This window comes from Polypterus senegalus, chromosome 9 (genome assembly GCF_016835505.1).
Source record: "Polypterus senegalus isolate Bchr_013 chromosome 9, ASM1683550v1, whole genome shotgun sequence".
Lineage (NCBI taxonomy): Eukaryota > Metazoa > Chordata > Cladistia > Polypteriformes > Polypteridae > Polypterus > Polypterus senegalus.
This window is the reverse complement of record NC_053162.1, coordinates 129,704,748-129,732,745: the sequence shown is the minus strand read 5'-3', so window position 1 is coordinate 129,732,745 and position 27,998 is coordinate 129,704,748. Positions and strand designations below refer to the sequence as shown.

At 37.0% G+C, this 27,998-nt stretch overlaps 1 protein-coding gene across 1 annotated transcript in view; it reads right to left on the bottom strand.

The window, feature by feature from the left end:
* The window catches only part of LOC120535783 (aryl hydrocarbon receptor-like), a 95,623-nt gene that overhangs the window by 41,328 nt on the left and 26,297 nt on the right, over nt 1-27,998 (bottom strand). The window contains exons 3-5 of the mRNA XM_039763843.1: nt 21,049-21,233; nt 13,780-13,886; nt 6,353-6,442 (exon numbers count right to left, since the gene is read on the bottom strand). Of these exons, the coding sequence (XP_039619777.1) occupies nt 6,353-6,442; nt 13,780-13,886; nt 21,049-21,233 (382 nt within the window). The remainder of the gene's footprint in view (nt 1-6,352; nt 6,443-13,779; nt 13,887-21,048; nt 21,234-27,998) is intronic.

The following is a 27,998-nucleotide window of genomic DNA, read 5'->3' as shown; positions in this document are numbered from 1 at the left end:
AATGTAAGACTTCCACTTTCCGGAAACAGTTTGACAGGTTTGTCCTTTTAGTAGCTCTAAATCAGGGGGTCTAAATATATTGAGGTTAAACAGATTAAATGGGACGTGCTAAGACCACTAACGGGTGGCAGTTTTTCCACAGAAATCACAAACTTTGATAACCATACAGACAAACATTAAAGAGACAGCTGAACGTGGATCTGCAGAAAACACTAGTGCCGCATTGGTACATAAATCATGTTTAACTAGAAATGTTTAATGAAATTATACAGAATATCTAAAATACATATTAGGTTTTGTACACTTCAATCTAAATTTGTTTTTATAAATAAATCACTACTGTGCAAACAAATTAGATAGATAAAATTAAGATTTATAGTAGCAGATTAAGTGAATCAGATTTCTGTAACAAACAAACTAAATGTACTGCTGGAAGAAATAAAAATAACTTTCAATGGGCATTAAAGCAAAAGAGCGTACAAATGTGTAACATCAGTAGACACCAGATTCTGTATATTTGTTTATTTAAAAATATAATTTTAAGTATGTTTTTAATTGCGTTCTTGGTTTTTAAACATCCAATCCATTCTACAACACCAAGATTGTTTCTTTAAGTTTACTACTAAGTTTACTATCTTCAATATTTTTTTATTGAAACTCTGCTTCGGTATAAAATGTTGGTTCAGACACAAAAATAATATTATACTTAACATTATCAAAAATATATATATTTAATAAATAATATGAAGTTATTACCACTTCACTGATCATGGGTTGCTGCTCTACCTTGTGTGTGGTTGCTGTTCAAGGGTTGCCTCGGGCTTTCCTCAGTCATGCTTGATCTGCATTATTTATTGACTCAGTCAACAAGTTGACAACTTATTTTAGGAGAGGCTTTATCTTCTGAAGTGTAATGAATGTGGGTGCAAGAATTATACAAATAAGAAGGTTTTTTTTTATAAATAAACAGTGACAATTACATGCTTACTTAAAGAAAAATGCCAGGGGAATTTTGTTTATCAAAGTAGAGTCTCACATGAGGCAGGCTTCATTCAGAAGGGCTTATCAGGGACAGAACGAACAGTGTGTAGCTTATTCTCTAATTAGTATAATGAATAGGTGTTACTCTCAATTTGTTAAATATTAAGAGACATACATATTATTTAGTGGAGAGATAAAAAAAAAAGACTCATATAGGAAAGTGGGTTAATTTCCATTACTAAATAAAAGAATAATCTATTAATAAAAACAAAAACGAATAGCAGAGTGGTTACTGTTGCTGCCTCACAGTTTACAGGGTCCAGATTTGATTCCTATGCCAGTCACTGTTTGTCTTGTGTCCAAAATTTCTCCTCATTCCTCTTTGTTTTTTATTTCCTGTTATAAGTTTACGTGCTGTCCAGAAATGATTCCTGCCTTGTGCCCACTACTACCTGGAATCCTGTGATCCTATAACTGAGAAAGCAGATCAAGAAAGTGAATTATTTGTTCACTTGAGTGTTTGCCACGGAGGACTGGTGCATTCAACACCTAATACAGTGATTCTCAAACTGTGGGGCCGGCCCCCCTAGGGTGGCGCGAAGTAACAAAAAGGGGGGCGCGAAGATGTGAAAAAAAGAAAACAAGAAAAAAAAAATATGAAAAATACATCTATTAACATTCATCCATCCATCTATCCAGTATCCAACCTGCTATATCCTAACTACAGGGTCACGGGTGAAACCAAAACAAATTAACTTAAACTATATTCTGATACTAGAAAAAAATATAGAGTTAGATAAATGTTGATAAAAGTTAAGTAGATATAATAAAATATGCATCTATGATATATCATTAATTAAAAAAGAACAAATTGGTATTAGTGGGCTCCTTTAAAAAAAAAAACACTAGGGAGGGCGCGATTAAAACTGTTATGAAAACTCGGGTCGCAAATACTTAAAGGTTGAGAAACGTTGACCTAATACAAACACATATACAGAAGCATTAACATATGTACAGTATATTCACTATACTACCATTAATCTTTAATCCAAGTATCTTTTATTTTCATTTTTAAATTCAGGTCTCATCTTCCTTTGTAAATGAAAATGAAAACACTGATTATTCTGTTACTTATAATTTTTAAGTATGTGAAGTAATACACTGAATATATTCTTTACATTTAAGCTTTGAATAAAATAAAGTGCATAATTCTGGGAGTATTTTTAACACTTAATATTATGTTTTACTCCTTCTAAAGTGCTAAACAATTTGCCATATTAGGCTGTTTGATTAAAGGTCCTGTCATGCATGCACATCTGAGGTTTACCTTCCAGGCTTATCTGAGGTAAACACTACCACTCCTGGACATGAGGGGGCATGTTTGCTGATGCTAACATCTTCCTTTTCTCCCATAGCCCTGACAAACCACCCACGGAGTAAAGCTGACTCCGCCCCCTGCCCAGAATGGCACATCTCAACCAGGACAGAGCAGACTGAGGACTGGCGCTCCAATTTGAAACTGAAGCACCCGAGAAAAGACAGAAAAAATTTTTAGTTAACCTACATTTTTCATTTTGGCTCGTTGAATGCACCATTGAGTACCTGATTTTGTTTAAAGAGTGTATATATATATTAAAAAGGGTAGCCCTGTTGGTGCCCCATGCCAGGTGTAGTCTCTCAGTTGACAGTTTTTAAATGTGGAATGACCAATAAACCACAAGAAGTCACTTTTTAACAAATTATCAATAAGGTTGTGCAGTACATTTTGGAAAATATTTAGGGAAATATTCACATCTAGCTCATTTGCCTTTTTTAAATGTTTTTAATTTGATCTGTTTACATTTACACTGCAGATTTTTAAGAAAATTGCTTCTCTGAACAGAATTGTCCATTATCCTTCAAAGTAAATCTGTTTCAGACATGCACACTGCTTAGTGTTAACTATCACAGAAAGACAGTTGTTGTCACAAAACCTTACACAATCTCCAAACGCCACTATCCTGAAACATGTTTTTATATACAGTATACACATTCACCAATCTAATCAGTTCTGCTTAATTCACTAAATTCTTGTATAGCGCAATACACATAAATAACTATCTATCTAATGTCTAAGTCTGCTGTTCCATTACAAGGTAATATGCCTGGTAACTCTACGCTGGCAATAATGGATGCAAACCAGGAGAAAAACCTGAAAGAGATGCTGTTGAGACGTTAATGTATGTATGATATGGATGTGCTCTCATGCCCCTGCCATGTCATATGCGCCCTGTTAAGTAAATATGGAGGTTTTGATAACGTATGTCTTTTTCTGCTTCCAGTGCAACAAGAGAACATGTGTATGTACTGTCATTTCTCCCGCTGTCAACTTAACTAAGATCAAGGTTATTTATTTATTTGTCTGGTTATCTTATCCATTAATTTTGAAACAAAAACAAATGCCAGCCACCTGATGGGCATTTTTACAAGTAAATACACTATCACACTGTTGCCACTGGAGACTCATAAAAGACGCCTGGAAGAAGTATTTATATTATAGAAAATAGCGTGACTTGTTTTGAAGTGGGGAGTGCTACCATCATTTTACTTTTAGATTAGAACAGCAAATTTGATGCTCTGATTATACCATTGTACTGTACAGACTTAATGGGATTATCAGACACTGTTCTTGTGTTGGGCCATTTCATAATTATCAAACTGTTTTCATTATATACAGAAGTCTGATGACAGTACTAGTGCTTTTATCCACAGTTTGGCTCTTTTCATTTGATGCTTGGTCCAATTATTTATATGAGCACAAAAAGTTATGTAATCCTTAATGTCTACAAAATCCTTTAAAAATAAAAGTTAGACAGCACTGCTTATTCCATACACTTATTCTTCAGTGTAAAATCAAATCTGTATAATGCAGTGAACACAAAAGCCATTCCAACCTTATCAAAATCTATCTTCTTCAGAAATAGCAAGATCCAAGAAGGTCAGTTTCTTCTAAGATATTCAGTACACCGATTTGAAAATAATTGACTGCCTTTATCAAATTCAGTCTAATCTTGCAATAAATAGAAGGAAGCACTTCATCTTCTGTGTTGGAAAGACTTTGATTTATGTGATGGTACTAATAAGGCGGTACAAACTGTTGTCAACCGAGAGAACATACAAGTCTAGAAAAAAAATGTTGGGGTGCCGACCAGGTCAACCTCTTTAATAACTGAAGTGTCTGACAAAATAGACAGGCGCACAATGGAGCAGAAACAGAAACAGAAACCCAAACAGGCTGAAATGCCTTTTGAACAAAGGTAATGAAGCTCTATAGAGTTTTCAAGGGTTCAGGTCAGTGCTCCATGTGGAGGTTAATAACATCAATAAGATGCAAGGGAAGGAATTTGTAAAAAACTCATCCATCTTTTGATAGGGAAACAGGAAAGAGACATATAGTACATCAGGCTTTAGAAATATTTTTCAAATACCTCACTGGTGACATTTGAACTAAGACGTAAACAGAGATAAATACAACAATGGCAAGCAGGAGGTGTAATTAATTTCCTTGTCGGATGCATTCCTTGACAGTTATGACTTTTTAAAATGGAACGGCCAAGCTTCTTTTTGTCCCCATAGCCTTTTTATCAAGTTGACAATCTTGGTATGCAATGTCAGGTCTTGGTTATTGAGATAACCTTTAAAAAGCTCTAAATAAAACAGAAAGAATAGTTTCTTTTCAAAGATACTTTTCATAACTTATATATATCTGTGAATAAATGCTTTAGAACTCTAATTTATGTTGCTGACCTAATGCACTATTTTATTCAACACTTTTACTGTATGTGTATTTGATTTGTTTTATTTTACTAATCTGTTTGCTCAATTTTAATTTTATTTGCTCTGTACCATAAAGTGTTTTTAATGGTGTAATGTGTGGTGCTGCCAATAACACAGTAGATGTACTTTTTTCTGTACAGAACATATATCATAGAAAATAATATAACTTTTGATTCTTTGATAAAGCGGCTGATTTAGCACAACCCATCAATTCCAATGTGGATGCTGGTGCATTCTTTACCACAAGTATGCCATTTAATAATAATAAGAAAAACAAGAACAAGAAAGGCAGACATAAGAAGCAAAACAAAGCATAGCTATGGTAAAATAACATATCCTGTATGGCCCTAAATGAGCAGAGGTGCCACCTAGTGCTTTTTTTCAGCTGTTCCACAAAATGTCACCTCCAAAGTTCTCCCTCATTCAATGTTTGGCTTCCCTCACAACAAGCAAGTTGTCATTCACCTCCATTCAACTCTGAATTCAGTTAAGTACTGACATGGGATGGAGACTATAAATCTCACCTTCCACGTAGTCAGTTCTGAAGTCAGTGACAACCCAAGAAAGCGTCAGAGACAACAGGTCACAAAGCCTTAAGGCAGCCCGTGATGTTTGCTACACTCTTCTTGTCAATTAACACACTAGGCACTCTGGACTACAATATCCAGTAAAGAGTAGTTTTCTCTTGACAGTCGTTCACAACTAAAAATTCAACATGATATACCTTCCTGAAAGAACACAGGCCTGATCCTATTCCTGGTACACTGAGTACAAATTATAGGACTAATTCAAAAGCTGTTCCAGGGATCTCCCTGCCCCAGATTGAGCCACACTTACATAGACAACATTCATTTGTGCCATTATGTCATTCAGATCAATTAACTGGGAACTCTCATTTTCTCTCTCCTGCCATGGAAAATGTTCTACCTCAAAAAATGTTTCAGTAGTGTTTTTTAACATCCTAAAAAAATAAGCATTTCATGCATCCATTGATCTATTTCCCTTAGGGCCCATTTACCATTATTAGGTTATGCACAACCACAGACTATGTTGGATAATAACTCTGTTTCCTAAAGGACACTCATCAAATTTTGAGTCGTCAATCAACCAAATATCCAGATAACCCTGTAAAAAACATGCAGATGGAATAAGGAAATGCAAACTGTCCTGTGGGGCAACAGGTTTAATAACCCACAATCATATAGCAGTGTATACCCAAAAAACTTTGCACACATTAATTCATTTCAGTGTATGGTAACTTAAGCATATCCTAGCAGCAGCAGGTGAAAGGCAAAATCCTCTGGATATGTCACCAGTCCACAGCAATGCTATACTCAAGCAATTGGGCTCAATTTTGAGTCACCAAGTAACCTGACATTGTGTGTCATTTGGGAAGTGCAGACTCCACACAGACAATGAATAACACAGGATTCTAATCATAGATTTTGGCCTTTTGAAGCAATAACAATAATAACTGCAACAGAGGGCATTCCACAAAGAATTCTGTACAGTTTAATTATTTTCCAGAGCTCAAATTTAACAGAAGAAGACTTACCTGGTGATAACCTAAATAGTCTTGAATATTACGAGACGTATAGAAAATGATCCCATCTCCTCTCACGATCATCACAAATCCATTAACTGCCTGAATGGAGCCAGGAGTGGTGAGGTATAAAATGGATTTTTCAAAGCAGCATGTAAACAGAAAAAACAATTATCACAGTGTAACCAGGAAGTAGCATAATATTAGACTGAATAATTTTTTTTACCCAAGTACCGAATGAAAATTTTCACATAATGGCTGCAAGGCTGAACTTGATTAGTTAAATTTGTACCCTGCAATGGACTGACGCCCTGTCCAGAGTTTGTTCCTGCCTTGCACACTATGCTAGCTGGGATAGGCTCCAGCAGACCCCCACGACCTCACTCAGGACTAGGCGAGTTTGAAAATGACTGACTGACTAGTTAAATTGTATGCTCAGAGATTTTATTTCAACACGCTTATGTCTTCTTTTAGTTTTCTTGCAGAAAACATATTCTTTTCTTGTGAGTAGCATGTTGCAGCAAATATAATAAAAATAAGCAGAATGTCTAACTTTTTAATTATAGATTTTTAAAGGAACCTTTAAAAGGCACTAGGCTATATTCCAACCTCATCTGACACAAGGCAGCAACCAGCCCTGGATGAGCTAAATTCAAGTCACCAATTGGGCAAATCTGTATGGAGGTGGGAGGAAACCAGAAAACTCAAGCAGACACAAGTAGAACATACAGACTTCACCAAGGCAGTGACTGGGCCATATGAACAATATCCTTAGATAAACGAGGTCCTATGTTGCTGCCATACCACTTGAAAGCTAAAGCAGTAGAAGTAGAAGTAACATTTTGTATAATTTTGTTATTGTGTGTCCAAAAAAGATAGACAAGTAAAAATGTTTTAAGATTAAGAATTGTACTGAAATGAAATACATCCAATTGTTGTCTCAGCTTGCTAAATCCATATTTAAGATTACTGATGACCAGTCTTTCTTTGCACACACTCACATGCCAACCCACATTTAATCTAAAACAGAACTGTATCTAAAAAGAATCCCACATGGCTGGAGGAAGGCTGAGGTTCTGAACCCTAGGACTTGGGATCTATGAGGGATAACCATTATGCCTTCCAATTTAAATATTATACTTATATAGGTACAGGTAGTGTACAGCCTGTCTATACAGATTCTGCTAGTAAGATACACTTTTTAAGCAAAAGACTTATGTTATATCTTATTATTTTTATTTATGAGATATTTTACTTATGAAAGCTGCTGTGCAAATAATACAGAATAGCGCCTATTGTTCAACAGCACACATTTGCAATTGTGGACCACATTCCTAAAAGAGTGACTATGCCAACTTTGTAGAGGAAACATTCCAGGGGTTAAAAGTATTTCCTATACAGTACTCTCCAATTATACAGCCATAACTTCACCATATATCAGTTAAGTCTCATTCTTACCACTTCTTGTAGCTTTAGGATGATTTAAAAAAAGGAAAAGAAGGCAAGACTAGACAACTAAGAATATATCAGAAATTAGCTCTGATAACCAATTTGTGGATCAACAGATATAATAAATCAGTCCTCTACTCTATAAATATTCATTTAACTAAAAAATTTGTGCTAAAACAAAGTTTCCTCTTTACATATATTTACGACTCACTAAGGGGGCTCCTCTTTGGTGAGTGGGCGGGAGAGGGGAATTTGTGAGATGATTGTAGATATTTTAAATACAAGAATAAACATCGCACAGTGTTGTTGATAGCTTAGACGACTCGCCACAACACACTTGTGTAACCTGTGACCCACCAGCAGCAGCCCGCAACGCAAAAGTTCCTCTAAAAAATCAGAAATAGAAGCAAATGATCTCAGAGTACAGAACAAAGTCAACAGCTTAGCACAGTATATTATTACCACCTGCCTTAAAGAAACACTTAAACCTCAAATTATAAATCCTGTTTTGAACTGAATTATATTAGAGGTGTCCTGGATTGGGCCAACTGGCATTATGAGGTGGGTAAATTTTCTGTTATTCGTCATGGTATTATATCTGAGGCCACTGTATTATATTTCTCTATTGTATCTGAGTTTCTCTCTCTTTGCTTTCATATCATGTCTCATTTGCTGACATTCTATTCTGTACGAGCAGGGTCAATCTTATGTAATTTTCTTGTTACTTTGGAGTCTTCAAGTATTCATATAATATAGTTTACAGTCCAAGTTCTAGTCTTCTTTAGTTATCAATATGATTAAAGGCCAAATATATATTCACAATAGTTTACTGTACGTTTACAAGTGGTTAAAGTACCTGAAGGAAAAACTCATACAGATATTCAAGCCCAGGACAATGAATCCTGAAGGCAGCCTTGCTAATTGCTGTCATGATCTTCTGTTATTTTTAAATAAATTTGGACTGTTTTGGAATTTCCACTAACATTTTCATACACCATTTGCTCCACTGTTAATACACTTTTGACTGTATTTCGGTTTAAATATTTTTGGGTGTAATGGGAGATAAAACTTTGGGTTTTTCTAGTTTGTTAAATTTGACCTGTAATATTTGATTTTCCTATTTTTTTTAGGATAATTTAGATAAAATGTGGCCTTTAAGTGAATTAACTGTGTGACTATGACTAAAATTAAATAATAGAGTTCATAAGGGGAAAACTAGCATTACTTGTGATTATGTGCATTTGCGCAAGAGTTTGGAGAAAAGCAAACGAAGGCAGGCAATAAAATCATGGTGTTGGCGATTCAGCTGCAGAGGCTGACTCGATACATCCATCCATCCATTATCCAACCCACTATATTCTAAATACAGGGTCACGGGGGTCTGCTGGAGCCAATCCCAGCCAACACAGGGTGCATGGCAAGAAACAAACCCTGGGCAGGGCACAAGCCCACCACAGTGACTCCATACATGAGACAGAAAAGATGGGCATACAAAGGTATAGAAATAGAAGTTTAGGAAGACATTTTGGGCCAAGTTTTAGTTCACTTTAGATAAAGGGTACGTTAGAGCTGTTCTTTTGAATCATCAGCTACAGAAACAGACTGTACTAACACTACTAACACTAATATGTTTAAACAGAGTGTTGAACTCTGGAATGCAAACAGACATGCTAATACAGAGAATTCTGGGAGAAATATGTAAATACAAAACCAAGAGGTAAGAAGAAGTGTTGCTATTATCTTTTAGAGTATGTAGTTTAAAGTTCAGATAAACTAACAAATATGTGTATGCTCGTATAGGACTTTTCAGCGATTTGTAACTTGAGCCTCATAATTAAAATAACCATGACAGAAGAGCAAGACCAAGGGTTAACTCTCAGTCATCTAGTTTTGACTGATAGAAATTACTAAAAGTAATACAATCAAGCCATGGTATAAAAGAAAGCACTTTCATTGGCTTGACTGAGATACTATAAAGCTTTTAAGATAGGGCAGATGGTATCTAGCTTTTAAAATGTGAACTGACACTCAACTTTTAATATGAAAAATGAGAATGCAGTGTTGGCATATGAGAGAAATAGGATGTAGGCAGCTCTGAAGCCTCATGAAACCATCATGCCATTCAAGGACAAAAGTGAAGCACCACATAAAATGCTACCCAATGGCACATATTTTTAAAGAATGCCTTAGTTTGATTAAAAAGAATGGACTCTTTAAATTGATATACAGGTAGGCATCTCTGTCTCAGTTATACTGAAGTGAAGCTTGCTTTTATGGACATTGATTTAAATCATTCATGTTTTCTCCTATTTTTGACTTCTAGTATTTAATGCCTAGTTTCTCTGAAAATAAACATAAGTAATGATTAAATTAAAGCTTGAATATTATCTCACTGAAATCTGCATTGTTTATTGATATCATCTTCCCCAGCGCACTTGTTCGAGTGATTTGTTTAGTCCTTTCAAAGGGAGCGAACAGGAAACTAAAGAAAGGTAACTTAGTAGGAGAACATGCTGGCCTCTATTATAGTAATTGGTCAACTCTTACAGGGGTAATGATGAGATTACCAAAGAATACAGATGTCCCTCTGGTTCCTGCTAAGCTACTAGCGCTGAAATAGCCTGCCTCGGTCATATTGCTAATATATTTGATTTGTGCAGCCCTTTCAAAGACAGCATATCTGGGAAGTCCCAGCTGGAGTAGAGCTCTTGGCCTTTGCTAAGGTGGTTTGAAAATGTATGCCTTTCAAGGGTAGCGATTTGGTTATTCCAATAGAAGCAAGGCTCGTGTGCAGAATGACTGATCGCCCTTGCTAAGGTACTGACAGTGAGGTAGGAAGCCTCAGTCAGCACTGAGATATTGAAGCTGACATAGCCTGCCTCTGCCTTTGCCATCTGTGATAAGAATAAGTGATGAGTAAATGTCATACAGGGTAAGTATTGCAGGGTGTACTTGAAAATGAAGACTAATAATTGAGAAGTTTTCAGTATTAATTTGTTCACAAGTACAAGTAACTCACATGTACCTCTGAGGTTAAAGTGGCAAGACAAATTTGTTGGTAAAAGGGTCTTTATTAGATACTTTATAAACTATATAATGTTAGTTTCTCTAGTTTGTACATTTAAATAGGCTGTAAGTTTTATTTGTAAAGTATTTTGAAAGGAGGAATTCAGGCATGTACATTACAACATTGCCACATCTAGACAAGAACAGGCTATTCAGACCAACAAAGTTCACCAGTCCTATCCACTTAATTCATCTAAAAAACATCAAGACTAGTTTTAAAAGTCCCTAAAATCCTAGGGACTTAATGTCAAGGTAAGGTTCATATTTGACTAGTAAGTTTTGTTAATCATGCCATCATAGAGTGCCAACATGCTACATGACCTTAAGGTGAAATAGCTGCCTTAATTATTTAACCTTACTCAGTAACATTTCATGTTATAATACAGCTTATTCAGTAAACGTTACGACAGTATATGGCTGCATCAGTTTAGAAAAATTATGAACTGTGCCTGCTATGTTTACAGCATTAATAGTTTAAGTGAACCTAACACTGCTCATCAATTCCTAAGGATCTAACATTTCAAAAGAAAGAGTTAAACTGACATTAAAATTTCTCTAGGGGGCTTTTTCAGCTAAACAATTAAGACATTTATTACAGTACCTGTATCTACATCTCTTTTCTTATATTTGTGTCAGATTTACTCTTATACAGCTTCAGTGACAAATAAGTTATTGGTAAAATCTACCAACAATCTTTATTCACATCATAATATTTTTATGATTTCTCAATAATATTAATTTAACAGCTCACATCTACCACTTCCTGTCCTGGGACTTTCTTCAAAACAGTAAACACTTCTGTCATATTACTGCGGCCAAATATCTCTGGGCCAATATGATATAAATTTTCAGTTCCTCCAATCCTTTTTCCCATCTCATAAGCTACAGTAGAGTCCTGGAGTCAACCAAGTAGTTCTCCTCTGGACTTCTCTAGTAATATCATGTCCTTCTTGTACCGCCGAGATCAAGATTTCACAAAATACATTACCAGATGTGACATCAAAAGTGTGTTAATAACCACTTGAATCTACATAAACCAGCATGCTATTAATCATTTTACTTGATTATATTAAATTTCTTCTTGTTGAGAATGAATATACTCTTGTTAGACCTTTCCCATTCTTTTCCTCATATCAGTGTTTGATCAAATTATACCTCTTTGCCTTGGAACTGGACCTCAAAATGGAAGTATATGCTTAAAGCCCTCTATACTAGACTATTGTCAGATTGTGTAATAATCATGGACACTACCTTGCACTATGGTACAAATCAGAATACCAGGTGGGTACTGACTGGACTGATTGACTGTGTCTTTTCTGAAGAAGCCTTGACTATACAGTAAGTTTTCGTTTTCTGAACTGTTTTAACTTACCTTTTATGAAGTTACTTTAGGCGCGCATAGCACATAGTGACTGTTGAACTTTAAATATATCAGATCTGTTAATGATGTTGTACATTTTGTCATACGCAAGTGCTTAAGAGACACTTTCAAGGCTCATGCAAGGAAAGCAGTTCTCCCCCAAGTCGAGAAAACTGCCATGTGCAGTTCCAAAAGGCTAGGGCAAGAAATGAAATGAAGACATCTGACCTCATTTTCCATACAAGCTCCAGAAATTCTGTCCCTTGTAAAAGAACTGTCATATATACTGGTTGCTGACAGGAAATAACTGTTCATTTTGGGACCTGTGATAATGTTCTTACTCAGTTAAACTGAGCCAGGCACTCCTTGAACCATGCATTGTTTTGTATGATATATTTGTTGAACCACATTAAATGGGGTTTTCCATGGATAAATGGGATTTACCCCAACTCTTGAAAATACAGTTATTTCATCCTTACAAAATATATACCACCTGCACTTCGGAAAGGGTCATCTACCTGAAACTAAGCATATCTCGGCGAGGCCAGTACTTGGATGGGAGACCGTCTAGAAAATGTTTGGGTTGCTGCTGGAAGAGGAGGTTGGTGAGACCATCAGGGGGAGCTTACTCTGTGGTCTGTGTGTTAATTCCAATTCCTTAGTGCAGTGATAGGGACACTGTGCTATAAAAATGGTGCCATCCTTGAAATATAGAGAAAGAAAACTGACACAGATATGAAACAAGACAGTGACTAGGCCTTAATATGAGCACAGGATGCTGGAGCTGTACTCACCACTATCCTAATTTGCGACCCTATGACAGTATGGTTGTGTTTTTCCTCTGGAATGGAGTATTTATAATAATAACAAACTCAATTTTGTCTTTGGATATTTGTATTATACAGAAAATTATAATTATTAAATCTGAAATGATCTAAGCTTCCTGATAGTCCTCACTCTATCTGCCTAAGTCTCTTAATTCAACAGTCCATAACCAACCTGCTTATACAGTCTATGTTCCCACCATTTCAATGCCTCTCTTTTTCAAATTAAACTCCTGCTCCACTGGAATAGGCTCAATTGGTTTCAAAAACATAAACTTAGGCTCTGCTTTCCGACAAATTTTAGCCACATGTGCTCCATCATGACATCTTCAGTATCATAATGCACATCCTGTACATGCCTAGGACATGTATTTTTTATTGCATTTTCTGAACTCTTTCATATAGTCTGTACAAAATTCTCAGTCAGCCTTTCCCTAGATTAAAATAACTCTCAGTTATACTCCTTCATCATCCTGGAACACCAGTGCAACTCTCATAAAATGTGTCCTGCTTGACTGTAAGATTTTCAGCTTATTCCAAAAGGCATCTCATTGATCAGTTAATTGAGTGCCCAATATAAAGACTTTTCTTTTTGCCAACTCCTTCATCATTGGTCATACTTCTTCTGTTATCTTAGTAATAGAGTTGAGACACTGGCCCTGGTGATACTGAATCTCTCTTATTTCTGACACTATACATTTTTTAAGATGTTAACCAAAGTGCTGGCTTTATGATTTTACCTGAAGCATGAGCTCTCCTTCAATAGTATTAAGAGGAGCAGTGTTTACATGATTTTCTTGGGATTTAGAGACTACAGTTGCTGACCCATCATGTTTGTGTTGAATACCTGTAAGAGAAATACGAAAGAATTTGTAAGTTTAGTTTTTGTTCTTCTTTGATTGCTTTTCATGAATTCAAACAGGTAATTTTTAATTTGCATCCCATTCACAATTTTTTTACCCATAATTATAATTTACATACTGTAACCCTCTTTGCATATGACACAGACACAGACATATGAAAGACGACCATACACACAAAGGCTTCAACAAAATAAACTCAGAAGATGCTGCTACTGGGCTGGACTTCTGACTAATGAATGAGGTGGGGAGGCAAGTCTTCAATTCAAATGTATGCATGAATTCATTCCATTTTTGTTCATAAGAGTGTTTTACAAAGGTAGTTTACTTAAGAATATTTTTGTAAAAAATATGTGGTTAGGATGTTGTGAACTGGATGACATGACATTTGGATTATGTAGAATGAGTAACATCAGACTTTTTCATGGACGATTGCTGTTGTCCAACATTGGGAACCATAGATGCCTATTATATTAGAAACTTTATCTTTTTTGAATGAAAACATGAGATTAATAATTTTTGTTGGCTATTTCCATGTGCTGTATAAGCTAAGTACTAAAAATGCATAATTTTTGGTGAAGTATTCCTTTCAAATGAAATAGCAACACCTGAAGTTTAGAATTGAATGGCTCTGAGGTGAAAAAGATAATTCACAATAACATGACAAAAACATGTAGAGTACAAACACACTACATGACTCGAACTGCACACTACACATCAGGTAGTAGTGCTATCTCCTACATGGCCAGGGGCCTCATGTATAAACGGTGCGTACGCACAGAAATGTTGCGTAAGAACTTTTCCACGTTCAAATCGCGATGTATAAAACATACACTTGGCGTAAAGCCACGCATTTTTCCACGGTACCTCATACTTTGCCGTACGCAAGTTCTCCTCTAGGTTTTGCAGACTGGCGGCACCCAGCGTCAAAGCAATGCTACTGTTCCTGTGTGGTTACACCTTATTTTCCTGATGCGGCTTTATAAATACACTGAAATTAACCGCATATTGTTTATTAGTGTAATGCATCTGATTGTAATTAACTTGTAACAATATAATGGTCCAGGAAACAGTCATAGTATTCCAAATACCATAACTGCTTTAACGTTGTTACTTTAACTGCACCTTCTTCTTTCAGCTGCTCCCGTTAGGAGTTGCCACAGCGGATCATCTTTTTCCATATTACTCTCACTGCACCACGCGGAGTATTTATATCACTGTATCTGTGAGTGTGAATCACAGCAGCAGCTGATCGGAAAGAGAATTATCGGTATACAGCTTCAAGTACACGCTGTCTCAGCCAAGGCAAAATGTTTCAAAGCCTTTCTTGTACGGACCTCGCGGTTCAGAAACAGTTTCATCCCAAGAACTATAAACACACTCAATCAATTGCTCCTTGTAGAACTGTTTGCACTTATAAGTACAATCACCACACTGTAAACTTGCACTACAGTTATAATATCGCACAACCTGACCCACTTTATAAAGTGTGTATTTACATATGATGACGATATCATTTTAAGGTGAAATGCAGCAAAATATGTTTATTATACTATACAGATAAAACTTTAAATTCATTTAAATAATCGATATTCTTCACTGGGAGTGTCGTGAAGGATAGAATAAACAAACATGTACTACGAAGATATTTCAATGTTCCTTAAACGTTTTGAAGAATCTGTGCTCTAAGCTTACAGATGGCTTAACTTCTATTACAGAGCTGATTGTGTGGTGATTGGGTATTTGGGGAAAGAAAAGCAAGGACTGCAGTGGCGGCTACGCCAATATATATTGAATATAAAACAGAAAGAGAAAATAACAACACAGCTAAAAACGCAGCGACAAATTTCGGCAAAAGTTAAATGCTTGTGTCATGAGCACGAGGCGGCTATGCAGTGTCTGCAACAGACGTGGCCATCCACCGTGCATAAGCTACCTTACTGACATTGGCCAGAGGAGACATTCTTCCTCTGCCCAGTGCCACCACAAGCCTAGAGCCGCCCTAGAGTACTGCTGCAATAAATTCATTTCATTGAAGGTCGCACGCAATCACTGCACCGTGAAACTCATGTTTAATAACGTGCTTTAACTCCTATCATCATAAAAATGATATCACGTATACATCTCAGTATTTTAGTTATTCAGAGAACTGTAATATCACGAATGTAATGGATTCTGTGTCCAGTTGGAGGAAGAGAGCCAGTTTAAGAAGCAAGTAGTGATTCACACTCAGAGCACATAGTTTAATTACGATGTGATTTGAGAAACTGGTTAATTAAACAATTTTAAGATGAAGTTTATGATGTTCTACTTTAATGACAAAATAAACTACGTGATTAAAGTGGAAATGTCATGATTGAAGTTGACATTTCGTGCTTTTTCACCACTGTGTGCCATTTTTTTCTCTGTACCTCTGTAATCTAAGGCCTAGCTTAAGGGCGATTCATATTGATTTGCATATTCAAAGAGGCGTAATTCTGGGAGGAGTTGGGGCGTTACATAAAGCGCGTGCACAAGCATTACTTTTCACGCTGATCGGGATTTATGTAGCGGGAGAACGTGGAAGTTGGAGTACGCACAGATTCCTGCATCTGGATTTTTCTGTGCATAAGCACATTTCGGCTTTTGTGCTTACGCCATGTTATAGTGCGAGTTCTATGTACGGCGTTATACATGAGGCCCCAGGTGTTTTCTGGTCAGTGTAAAAAAATTGAAAAAAAGATTTTTTACATTCATATCTATTCTTTCCACATCAGGACCTGTGCTTCTTTGGAACAGAAGCATTATACTACTGACTTCTTTAACACAAAGGGGAAGGAGCATCTGTAGGCTTCCCTGGTGGCCTTTTCAAATTTAGGCTGGTCATCCTCAATGATGTGTGAAAATCAAGATTCAGCATAATATCTTGTAGATGACGCATTCCTGATATTGATTTGCTTTCTTTTTTTTTTTTTCAAATTATTTTGGCTACCTTTAAGAGAGCAAATGGTACTCAACTTTTCATACCACTTTGTTGGTGTTGAAACAGGAATTGCAAATACATAAAAAAAAGCAACATCAACATGCAGTACTGATTTTAATGTGGGCAATAAACTTTAAGCCCCATCGCTAAACAGAAAAGTTCAGGTTGCACACGTGCACACAGTTCCAGGGTGACAGAGAGCAAAACACAAAGACAACTGGACAATTCACATACTACAAGAAGCAATATTTTTCTAGTTTAAGTAATTATATTGAGCAAATAATAGAAAGTTGGAAAAAATATTTAAGAACACAAAGCTGGGAACTGTTATAAAACTTTGAATAATAAGCTAAATTACTAAGGAAAATGTACCGTATATACTCTTGGATAAGTTTTCCCACGGATAAGACAGGACTTGATTTTACTGCATAATTTCTGGCAGTTTGTAATGTCGGTCATATAAGTCGAATGCTGAAAACTTATGCTATTGGTCCAAGACATTATGATATGCTAACGCCCACCTGAGAAAGTAACCACAGAGCACACGGTCTTTTTTCTATGTGGGCGTGGCAATGCACTGTATCAGCGTGTGCTCCTAACCTCTGTCTCTCTCTATTGTGCCTACATGACCACATGGTAATACACAAATTATTCCGAAGCAACGTTTGCACTGTTTTGTGTTTTTTGTATCTCACACCCTCATACATCTTTATTGTAAGAGCATCCCTTATCTACGATGGAGTGTTCGATCAGAAGATAATATGAAACTGGTTTAAATTAAACGTTGTTGCAATAGCGAAACAAATTGGCAACTGTGCTGGTGCAACAAAGTTTGATGTGTATGAGAAACTGATGCGAGATTGGAGGAAGCAAGAAGATGTAATAAAAAAAAGGGTCACATTTTTGAATGGGTGTACAAGTCAGGGTCTGATTTTACGATCGATTTTTCGGGTTTCAAGACCCAACATATACATGAGTACATACGGTAGTTTAATTCAAATACAGCTGTTCAGTATTGAATCCTTAGCTTTCAAGACTGGCAGCATATTATGATTATATTTTATATTTAGATAGCATGGAAGATTATTTGTGCCAAAATTAAATGCAATTCAATGTGTTAACTACATTGAAATGTAATACATACAGTGGTGTGAAAAACTATTTGCCCCCTTCCTGATTTCTTATTCTTTTGCATGTTTGTCACACAAAATGTTTCTGATCATCAAACACATTTAACCATTAGTCAAATATAACACAAGTAAACACAAAATGCAGTTTTTAAATGATGGTTTTTATTATTTAGGGAGAAAAAAAAATCCAAACCTACATGGCCCTGTGTGAAAAAGTAATTGCCCCCTGAACCTAATAACTGGTTGGGCCACCCTTAGCAGCAATAACTGCAATCAAGCGTTTGCGATAACTTGCAATGAGTCTTTTACAGCGCTCTGGAGGAATTTTGGCCCACTCATCTTTGCAGAATTGTTGTAATTCAGCTTTATTTGAGGGTTTTCTAGCATGAACCGCCTTTTTAAGGTCATGCCATAGCATCTCAATTGGATTCAGGTCAGGACTTTGACTAGGCCACTCCAAAGTCTTCATTTTGTTTTTCTTCAGCCATTCAGAGGTGGATTTGCTGGTGTGTTTTGGGTCATTGTCCTGTTGCAGCACCCAAGATCGCTTCAGCTTGAGTTGACGAACAGATGGCCGGACATTCTCCTTCAGGATTTTCTGGTAGACAGTAGAATTCATGGTTCCATCTATCACAGCAAGCCTTCCAGGTCCTGAAGCAGCAAAACAACCCCAGACCATCACACTACCACCACCATATTTTACTGTTGGTATGATGTTCTTTTTCTGAAATGCTGTGTTCCTTTTACGCCAGATGTAACGGGACATTTGCCTTCCAAAAAGTTCAACTTTTGTCTCATCAGTCCACAAGGTATTTTCCCAAAAGTCTTGGCAACCATTGAGATGTTTCTTAGCAAAACTGAGACAAGCCCTAATGTTCTTTTTGCTTAACAGTGGTTTGCGTCTTGGAAATCTGCCATGCAGGCCGTTTTTGCCCAGTCTCTTTCTTATGGTGGAGTCGTGAACACTGACCTTAATTGAGGCAAGTGAGGCCTGCAGTTCTTTAGACGTTGTCCTGGCGTCTTTTGTGACCTCTCGGATGAGTCGTCTCTGCGCTCTTGGGGTAATTTTGGTCGGCCGGCCACTCCTGGGAAGGTTCACCACTGTTCCATGTTTTTGCCATTTGTGGATAATGGCTCTCACTGTGGTTTGCTGGAGTCCCAAAGCTTTAGAAATGGCTTTATAACCTTTACCAGACTGATAGATCTCAATTACTTCTGTTCTCATTTGTTCCTGAATTTCTTTGGATCTTGGCATGATGTCTAGCTTTTGAGGTGCTTTTGGTCTACTTCTCTGTGTCAGGCAGCTCCTATTTAAGTGATTTCTTGATTGAAACAAGTGTGGCAGTAATCAGGCCTGGGGGTGGCTACGGAAATTGAACTCAGGTGTGATACACCACAGTTAGGTTATTTTTAACAAGGGGCAATTACTTTTCACACAGGGCCATGTAGGTTTGGATTTTTTTTCTCCCTAAATAATAAAAACCATCATTTAAAAACTGCATTTTGTGGTTACTTGTGTTATATTTGACTAATGGTTAAATATGTTTGATGATCAGAAACATTTTGTGTGACAAACATGCAAAAAAATAAGAAATCAGGAAGGGGGCAAATAGTTTTTCACACCACTGTATACAAGTGGGACATTTGATTTTGGCACGGTTTTATTGTGTCTTAATTAAAAGCATTTCAACCAAACAATCAATTGTTTTTCACTAAGACACAATTTTATTGTCAGATTAAAATGCAATTCAAAAGTGTATTGCACTTTAATTCATGTTCATAGATTGCATGTCATAACTAACGACGTACTGTATTGCATTTTTTCTTAGTGGCAGCTGTTTGCGTATTATACTTCAATTCCAGACACTTTTAATTGTGCCAGATCTAAAAGTAATCAAATGACCAATCAGCATCAAAAGGTGGGTCAAGGGGCACAGTAAGAAAAAAAGGCTGTCCACTTCTAAACATTTCTGCATTCTGGTGGCAAGCATAAGTTTAGTCAATATGGACTGAGGAGTGGTCATCTGAAATGGATTATGTTTAGGTCTGGCTGAAAAAGTTTACTCTTATGTTAAATTGTCTAAAGTTTTTTTTTTTATACATGTTAAGCAGTGTGGTTACATTTTTGAGGTTTGGGTTGCTAGCAATTTTAACTAAATACTGAATATAATGAAACATTAGTGCCACTGACCTTGGTTTCTTCATAGTTTTATATTCATACCCTCTGTGATAATAGTTATTATATAGTTTTCCAATTGTTTTGACATACAATAGAATGAAATTTTCCTTTAGTTTGGCAGCTTCCACCAATTCAATAAGATGGTGGATCCCCTGCCTTATCAACTCCCTGTTCACCTTCTTTCTAAGTATAACACATTTGTGATTGGAATGCCTCTTTCCCCGACTATTGACGCCTCCTGCCCCACCTTTTTATGCTGATTGGTCATTAGATTACATTTAATTTTGGCACAATTAAAGCGTGGTCTCAAATCAAAGTACAATACACATGGAGGCGCCTGTAAGCGAAATGCAATACGTTTGCTTTGCTTTTAGTTATGACAAGCAATCTATGGACATGAATTAAAATGTAATGCGCTTTTATATTGCCTTTTAAACTGATGTGATAATTATGTGCTGTAGTGAAAAGCAATTGATCATTTGAATGATGTTTTTAATTATGACATAATAAAACTGTGCCAAAATTAAATATCACACTTGCATATTTAAAGTAAACATGTTGCATTGCAACCTTTCATAAAATAGCATGAGGTAAAAAGTGCTGTGAGTTACACTATAATTATACTACTACTATTTTTGCAAATGAGGAATAAGCAGGATCACACGAAGATATATTGAATATGTTTCTGCAGCTACACTACACCATTATCATTACAGTATACAATGAATCACAAATTACTAGAACTGGTCATGTACAGTATAGTTGGTCATATATTTCCATTACATTTAGCTATTAAGATAAAAAAAATGCTACATAATTAAGGAGTCTGAACAGTATGACTTTTCTGTCTCGCAAGAGAAATATGTTTGTAGACTTACTGTCAAGGAACATCTTGACGCGCAGGTAACTGACTGTGATCCTCATGACAGAAAGCTTATCCAGCTTGTTAATGATATGTTCAGGGTAGGGAAGCAGAGACGCTAATTGCTCCAATTCAATGTTGATTCGATCTCGATGCCTTTTAGATGGATTTATTTTCATGTCCTCTGGCAAGGAAACAGTCCTAGTCACAGGTGCAAAAAAAATCATATTTAATAAATAATAACTTGGTGTCTGAAACATTAATGAAAATACAGTATGTTGTGTTGCATATGAACATCACACACATATAGCATATAGTTTTAGCTATAAAAATAACTTTTTATTTTTTAAATTATTAAAAATGTTTTATAGCACTAAAGAAAATACAGTCAACCCTCGTTTATCGCGGTTAATCCGTTCCAGACTCTGCTGCGATAAATGAATTTCCGCGAAGTAGGATTCTTTATTTATAAATCGAATATTTTCGCAGTTAGAGCATAGAAAACCTGTTTACGACCTTCTAAATACAGTAATCCTCCTCGATCGCGGGGGTTGCATTCCAGACCCCCCCGCGATAGGTGAAAATCCGCAAAGTAGAAACCATATGTTTGTATGGTTATTTTTATATATTTTAAGCCCTTATAAACTCTCCCACACTGTTAACATTATTAGAGCCCTCTAGACATGAAATAACACCCTTTAGTCAAACGTTTAAACTGTGCTTCATTACAAGACAGAGATGGCAGTTCTTTCTCACAATTAAAAGAATGCAGACATATCTTATCTTCAAAGGAGCACCGTGAAGAGCAGATAATGTCAGATAGAGCGCTCGCTAAGAAAAGCAAACAATCAAAAAAATCAATACGTGTAAGTATACAGAAGCACCGCGATAAAGCGGAATTTTGTAGAGGAGCGTCCTATCTTCTAGGCAAACAGCCACTGTGTTAACAGCCCCCTCTGCTCACACCCCCTCCATCAGGCAGAGAGAGTGAGAGAGACAGAGAGAAGCAAACAAAACAAGCGCCACGCGGGAAGCATATCTTATAGCATTGAGGAGTTTTAGTTAATATGTAATACATGCTCTGATTGGGTAGCTTCTAATCCATCCGCCAATAGCGTCCCTTGTATGAAATCAACTGGGCAATCAAACTGAGGAAGCATGTAACCTAAATTAAAAGACCCACTCTCCGCAGAAAGCGGCGAACCAGCGAAAAATCCGTGATATATATTTAGATGTGCTTACATTTAAAATCCGCGATAGAGTGAAGCCGCGAAAGTCGAAGCGCGATATAGCGAGGGATTACTGTAATTATATTATAGGGTGGTCCAGATCTAATTATGCAATTTTCATTACACTATTACTTATTAAGTTTATTACATAGAAAATCCCGAAAACAATCCTGGACCATTGAGAAGCGTGCGAACTAACAACATGAAGAATCGTCTTTGCGCCGAACTGGAATCGTCCCCGCATAAACCTGCTTAACTTTTGTAAGTAAGCTGTAAGGAATGAGCCTGCCAAATTTCAGCCTTCTACCTACACGGGAAGTTGGAGAATTAGTGACGTTGGAAAGTTCAATATGACGGCTGACAGTGGTGTCATACCACCGAAATAAGTATGTACATTGGTTTCAGTTAGCGCAGGGAAGCCGCCTACCAAATTTCGTGAAGATAGGGCCATGAATAAGAAAGTTCAATATGGCGGACGTTGTTGACCGTTATGACCGTTACGCGTAGAATTTCGAATTGAAACCTGCTTAACTTTTGTAAGTAAGCTGGAAGGAATGGGCCTGCCAAATTTCAGCCTTCTACCTACACGGGAAGTTGGAGAATTAGTGACGTGTGGAAAATTCAATATGGCGGCCGACAATGGCGTCATACCACCGAAATAAGTATGCATATCGGTTTTGGCTAGCGCCGGGAAGCCACCTACCAAATTTCGTGAAGATGGGGTCAGCCTTCTACCTACACGGGAAGTTTGAAAATTGGTGACGTTGGAAAATTCAATATGGCGGCCGACAATGGCGTCATACCACCGAAATAAGTACGTACATCGGTTTTGGTTAGCGCAGGGAAGCCGCCTACCAAATTTTGTGAAGATGGGGCCATAAATAAGAAAGTTCAACATGGCAGACGTTGTCGACCGTTATGACCGTTACGTGTAGAATTTCGAAATGAAACCTGCTTAACTTTTGTAAGTAAGCTGTAAGGAATGAGCCTGCCAAATTTCAGCCTTCTACCTACACGGGAAGTTGGAGAATTAGTGATAAGTGAGTGAGTGAGTGAGTCAGTCAGTGAGGGCTTTGCCTTTTATTAGTATACTAGCAGAATACCCAGCTTGAGAGATAGTGTGTTAAAGAAGTTATGAAAAAGAAAAGCAAACGTTTTAAAAATAACGTAAGATGATTTACAAAGTAATTGTGTTGTCATTGTCATGAGTGTTGCTATATATATATATATATATATATATATATATATATACACACACACATACACATATATATATACATATATAACATATATATACATATATATATATATATATATATATATATACACATATATACATATATACTGTATATACACATATATATATAAATCTACATATATATATCTACATATATATATATTAGGTGGGACTCGATTAAAAAATTAATCCAATTAATTAGAGGCTGTGTAAGAATTAATCTTGATTAATCGTATGTAATCGACACGTAAATTTGCCCCAAATCGCAAATGTTTTTTTTTTTAATTTAAAACGGTTTTAGTGGGCTTACAGAATCAAATAATAGACATGGACATGAATATTGTAAACTGAAGCTGTTTTAATTTCTGAAAAAAAGCTTTTAAACTGCATTTGAATTCAAAACAGAAACAAAAATATCATCCCTGGTTAAAATTGGGCAGACTTAAAAATAAAGTGGTAGTTTAAGTACTTTAAGTACATTTTCAGAATAGTATTGTCTTTAAATAATAATAACCAAAATTTCAACATAAAGTGCAGTTTTTCTTCTTAAAAAATAAGTCAGAAACATAAAAGGTAATTTGACCAGCTTACTCTTTAAACTCTGAGTAACATTAGCCAAAATTATTTTGTACATTAGGCTAAAACAGTGTGATCATTGAACATTTTGTAATTAGATGTATTTAGAATTACTAACGGTCACGGAAGTCCAATGATCCCCAGTAAGAGCCACAAAGTCCGCTTTCTGTAATGCATCTAATTTTGCTTGCTTTTCAGTGTGCACAAAACCATGCTTTTATCAAGGCTTCGCTGGTAGTCGAAATGATCAGTCGTAGGAACGCGCTTTATTCCGACTCTAACATTTTTGTAGCTGTGATGTGTGCATCAGTGTAATGGATGTACCAGGAAATCATGCATTGACAAAAGTTCCCGCTTGCTTGGAATTGAAAGTGTGATTAAATGCGTTATTTTTAACGCGTTATGGAGTACATGCATCGAAGCTTCTCAGCTGTGCTTGTGCTAAGAAAGGGAAAATTTTAAAAATAACGTAACATGATTCTGCTAACCTAATATTTTTCATACGCCCCAAACCAAGGAGATGCGAAGGTAAAATGAATCGGTAGCGCATACATAGTCAGTACACCCTCTCGAATCAACCTCGAATGTCGGCTAGAGGCTTAAGACTCTACAATTGCCACAGCGTGTGGCTTGTCTATGCTAAAGTATGTATTGTAGATCGGGTATATATATACATTTATATATATATATACATATACATATATATATATACCGTGTACCGCAGTGGAGAAGTAGAAGTTATGAAAAGAAAAGGGAACATTTTAAAAATAACGTAACATGATTGTCAATATACAGTAATTGTTTTGTGAGTGTTATTGAATGTTGCTGTCATCAAGGATTTGATTATCATTATTTCTTTCAATCAGGCTCGTATTTGTAGGATGTGTTCAAGTTACATTCCGTGTTTGTCAATCGTTGTAAAGATAAGAGGTTTCATTCATCGATTAGTTCCTTACTGCATCAATAAACAGCTCGTCTTCCTTTTATCTGTGATGTGACAAACTGCATGCACGGGTTTTTTTACACTGTCTTCCTTTAGCAGGACATTCACTTTTTCCACCGTGTGCTTTGTTTCGCAGTAGCACTTAGAATATGATTGTATGTATAACGCTTCATATTTTTTGCTGCCTTCTCAATTGTGTAATTCGGTTTTTGTTCAGCACTCTTTGGAACTGTTGCTTTTGTCTGCGCATTGCGTCAGTTCACGTGAGCCGCTTGGTGTTCTTGCATCGAAGGTTCCCAGCTGTACTGGTGCCATCTCGTGTAATGTCAGCTAAGACCCGGCACTTAAAAGTTTCTCTCGCAGTTTCAATGAGTTTGTGCCAAACACCACCCTGACCATCTCATCTTCCTCTGCATAAGCACAGTCCTTCACCCGTGAACATTTACGGCAGTGTTTGTATTGGATTGCCGCTGATGGGCGGCCTTATATGGGCAGGCACTAAATTACAAACGCTAGTGGCAGCCTGTCTATGAACTTAATTTAATATAAACTTACGGTTCACGCCGTGCTTTGTTTCCGCAGTAGCTGTACTTATGAATATGCTTGTATGCATCATTTGCTTCATAATGTTTTCTGCCTTCTCAATTGTGAAATGGCGTTTTGTGCTCATCGCTGTTTGGAGTTCTTCCTTGTTCTCTACTACTTACGTAGGAGGCGTGATGATGTCACGAAACTCGCCCCACGCCATCTCCAACTCAAGACTCCATTACATTATATGGGAAAAATAGCTTCCAGTTATGACCCTTATGCGTAGAATTTCGAAATGAAACCTGCCCAACTTTTGTAAGTAAGCTGTAAGGAATAAGCCTGCCAAATTTCAGCCTTCTACCCACACGGGAAGTTGGAGAATTAGTGATGAGTCAGTGAGTGAGTGAGTCAGTGAGTGAGTGAGTGAGTGAGTGAGGGCTTTGCCTTCTATACTAATAAAAGGCAAAGCCCTCACTCACTCACTCACTCACTCACTCACTGACTCATCACTAATTCTCCAACTTCCCGTGGGTGGAAGGCTGAAATTTGGCAGGTTCATTCCTTACAGCTTCCTTACAAAAGTTGGGCAGGTTTTATATCGAAATTCTACGCGAATGGTCATAACTGGAAGCAGTTTTTCCATTTACTGTAATGGAGATGAGCTTCAACGCCGGGGCGGAGTTTCGTGACATCATCACGCCTCCCACGTAATCACGCAGTACATAGAAAACCAGGAAGAGCTCAAAAAAGCGCTTAAGAAAACATGCATTATATAATTGAGAAGGCAGCTAAACAATAAGAAGCGGAAAGTGACATATACAACCATATTCATGAGTTCTGCTACTCGAAACAAAGCACGATGTAAACCTACACTTTAAATTAAGTTCATAGACAGGCTGCGCTGGCGCTTGTAATTTAGTGCCTGCCCATATAAGGCCGTCCGTCAGCGCAATCCAATAGCAAACTGCCACGGGTAAATATTCACGGGTGAAGGACTGTGCTTATGGAGAGGAAGATGAGATGGTCAGGGTGGTGTTTGACACAAACTCAGCTTAAACTGCGAGAGAAAGTTTTAAGTGCCAGGACTAAGGTAACATTAAATACAGCCATGGACATAGCACGAGATGGCACCAGCACAGCTGGGAACCTTCGATGCATGTACACCGAGTGGCTCACGGAACTGACGAGTGCACAGATAAAAGGCAACAGTTCCAAAGAGCGCTGAACAAAACCAAATTACACAATTGAAAAGGCAGCAAAAATATGAAGCGCCTGATAAGCATATTCATAAATCCAGCTACTGCGGAAACAAAGCACACGGTGGAAAAAGTCAATGTCCCGCTAAAGGAAGACAGTGTAAAAACCCGTGCATGCAGTGTGTCAGGTCTCAGATAAAGAAGAAGATGAGCTGTTTATTGATGCAGTAAGAAACGAATCGATGAATGAAACCTGTCATCTTTACAACGATTGACAAACACGGAATGTAACTTGAACACAACACATCCTACAAATACGAACCTGATTGAAAGAAATAATGATAATCAAATCCTTGATGACAGCAACACTCAGTAACACTCACAAAACAAATACTGTATATTGACAGTCATGTTACGTTATTTTTAAAATGTTCCCTTTTCTTTTCTACCTTTTTAACACACTACTTCTCTATGATACGCTGGTATATATATATATATATATATATATATATATATATCCCGCTCTACATACTCGAATAATGGATACTTTATTCGCCATCAATGATTGTTTTGGGAAAGCCATACTCAGTGTATTCATTAGATGAACGGTAAAAAGTAAGAGCGAGGGAGGATGACTTATTGAGGCATGCAGGCTGTAGTGCTGCGTCAACTCTATCTGAATTGCGATCACATTTGAAAAACATATCTTTTCAAGTTCTATTTAGTCCATATGTGTCAAACTCAAGGGCGCGGGCCATATCCGCCCGGCGTAATTATATCCGGCCCGCGAGATCATTTTATATACTGTATTATTGTTATTAAAGCCCAGGTATATGAAGCGCTGGTAACACAATAAACTACAGATCCCATAATGCAGCGCTTCAGCTGCCTTGCATCAGGGTAACCTGAATGCAATTCAGAAGATACAGAAAACAGCATAATTAAATAAGAATCTGACACTTCAGCGGACGCTTTAACCCGTGCACAATCACAAAGTGATTTCAAGTGAAGCTGCTTTTATGGGAGACACAAATGCACCAGTACACCTTGCCCCACTTTCCCTGTTGCCAAGTAATGTTAAACCAAGTCGTCACTACGGTGTTCCCAAATACGCACTTTGCTGATAAACTGAGCGCACTGAGTTTGCACGGCGCTTTGGTGACTTTGTCCGTCTACATGCGGCTCGAACCTTGTGCATGTTTGGTAGCACATATCTGTGTGAGAAGCTCTTCTCAGTGATAAAGACTAACAAAACAG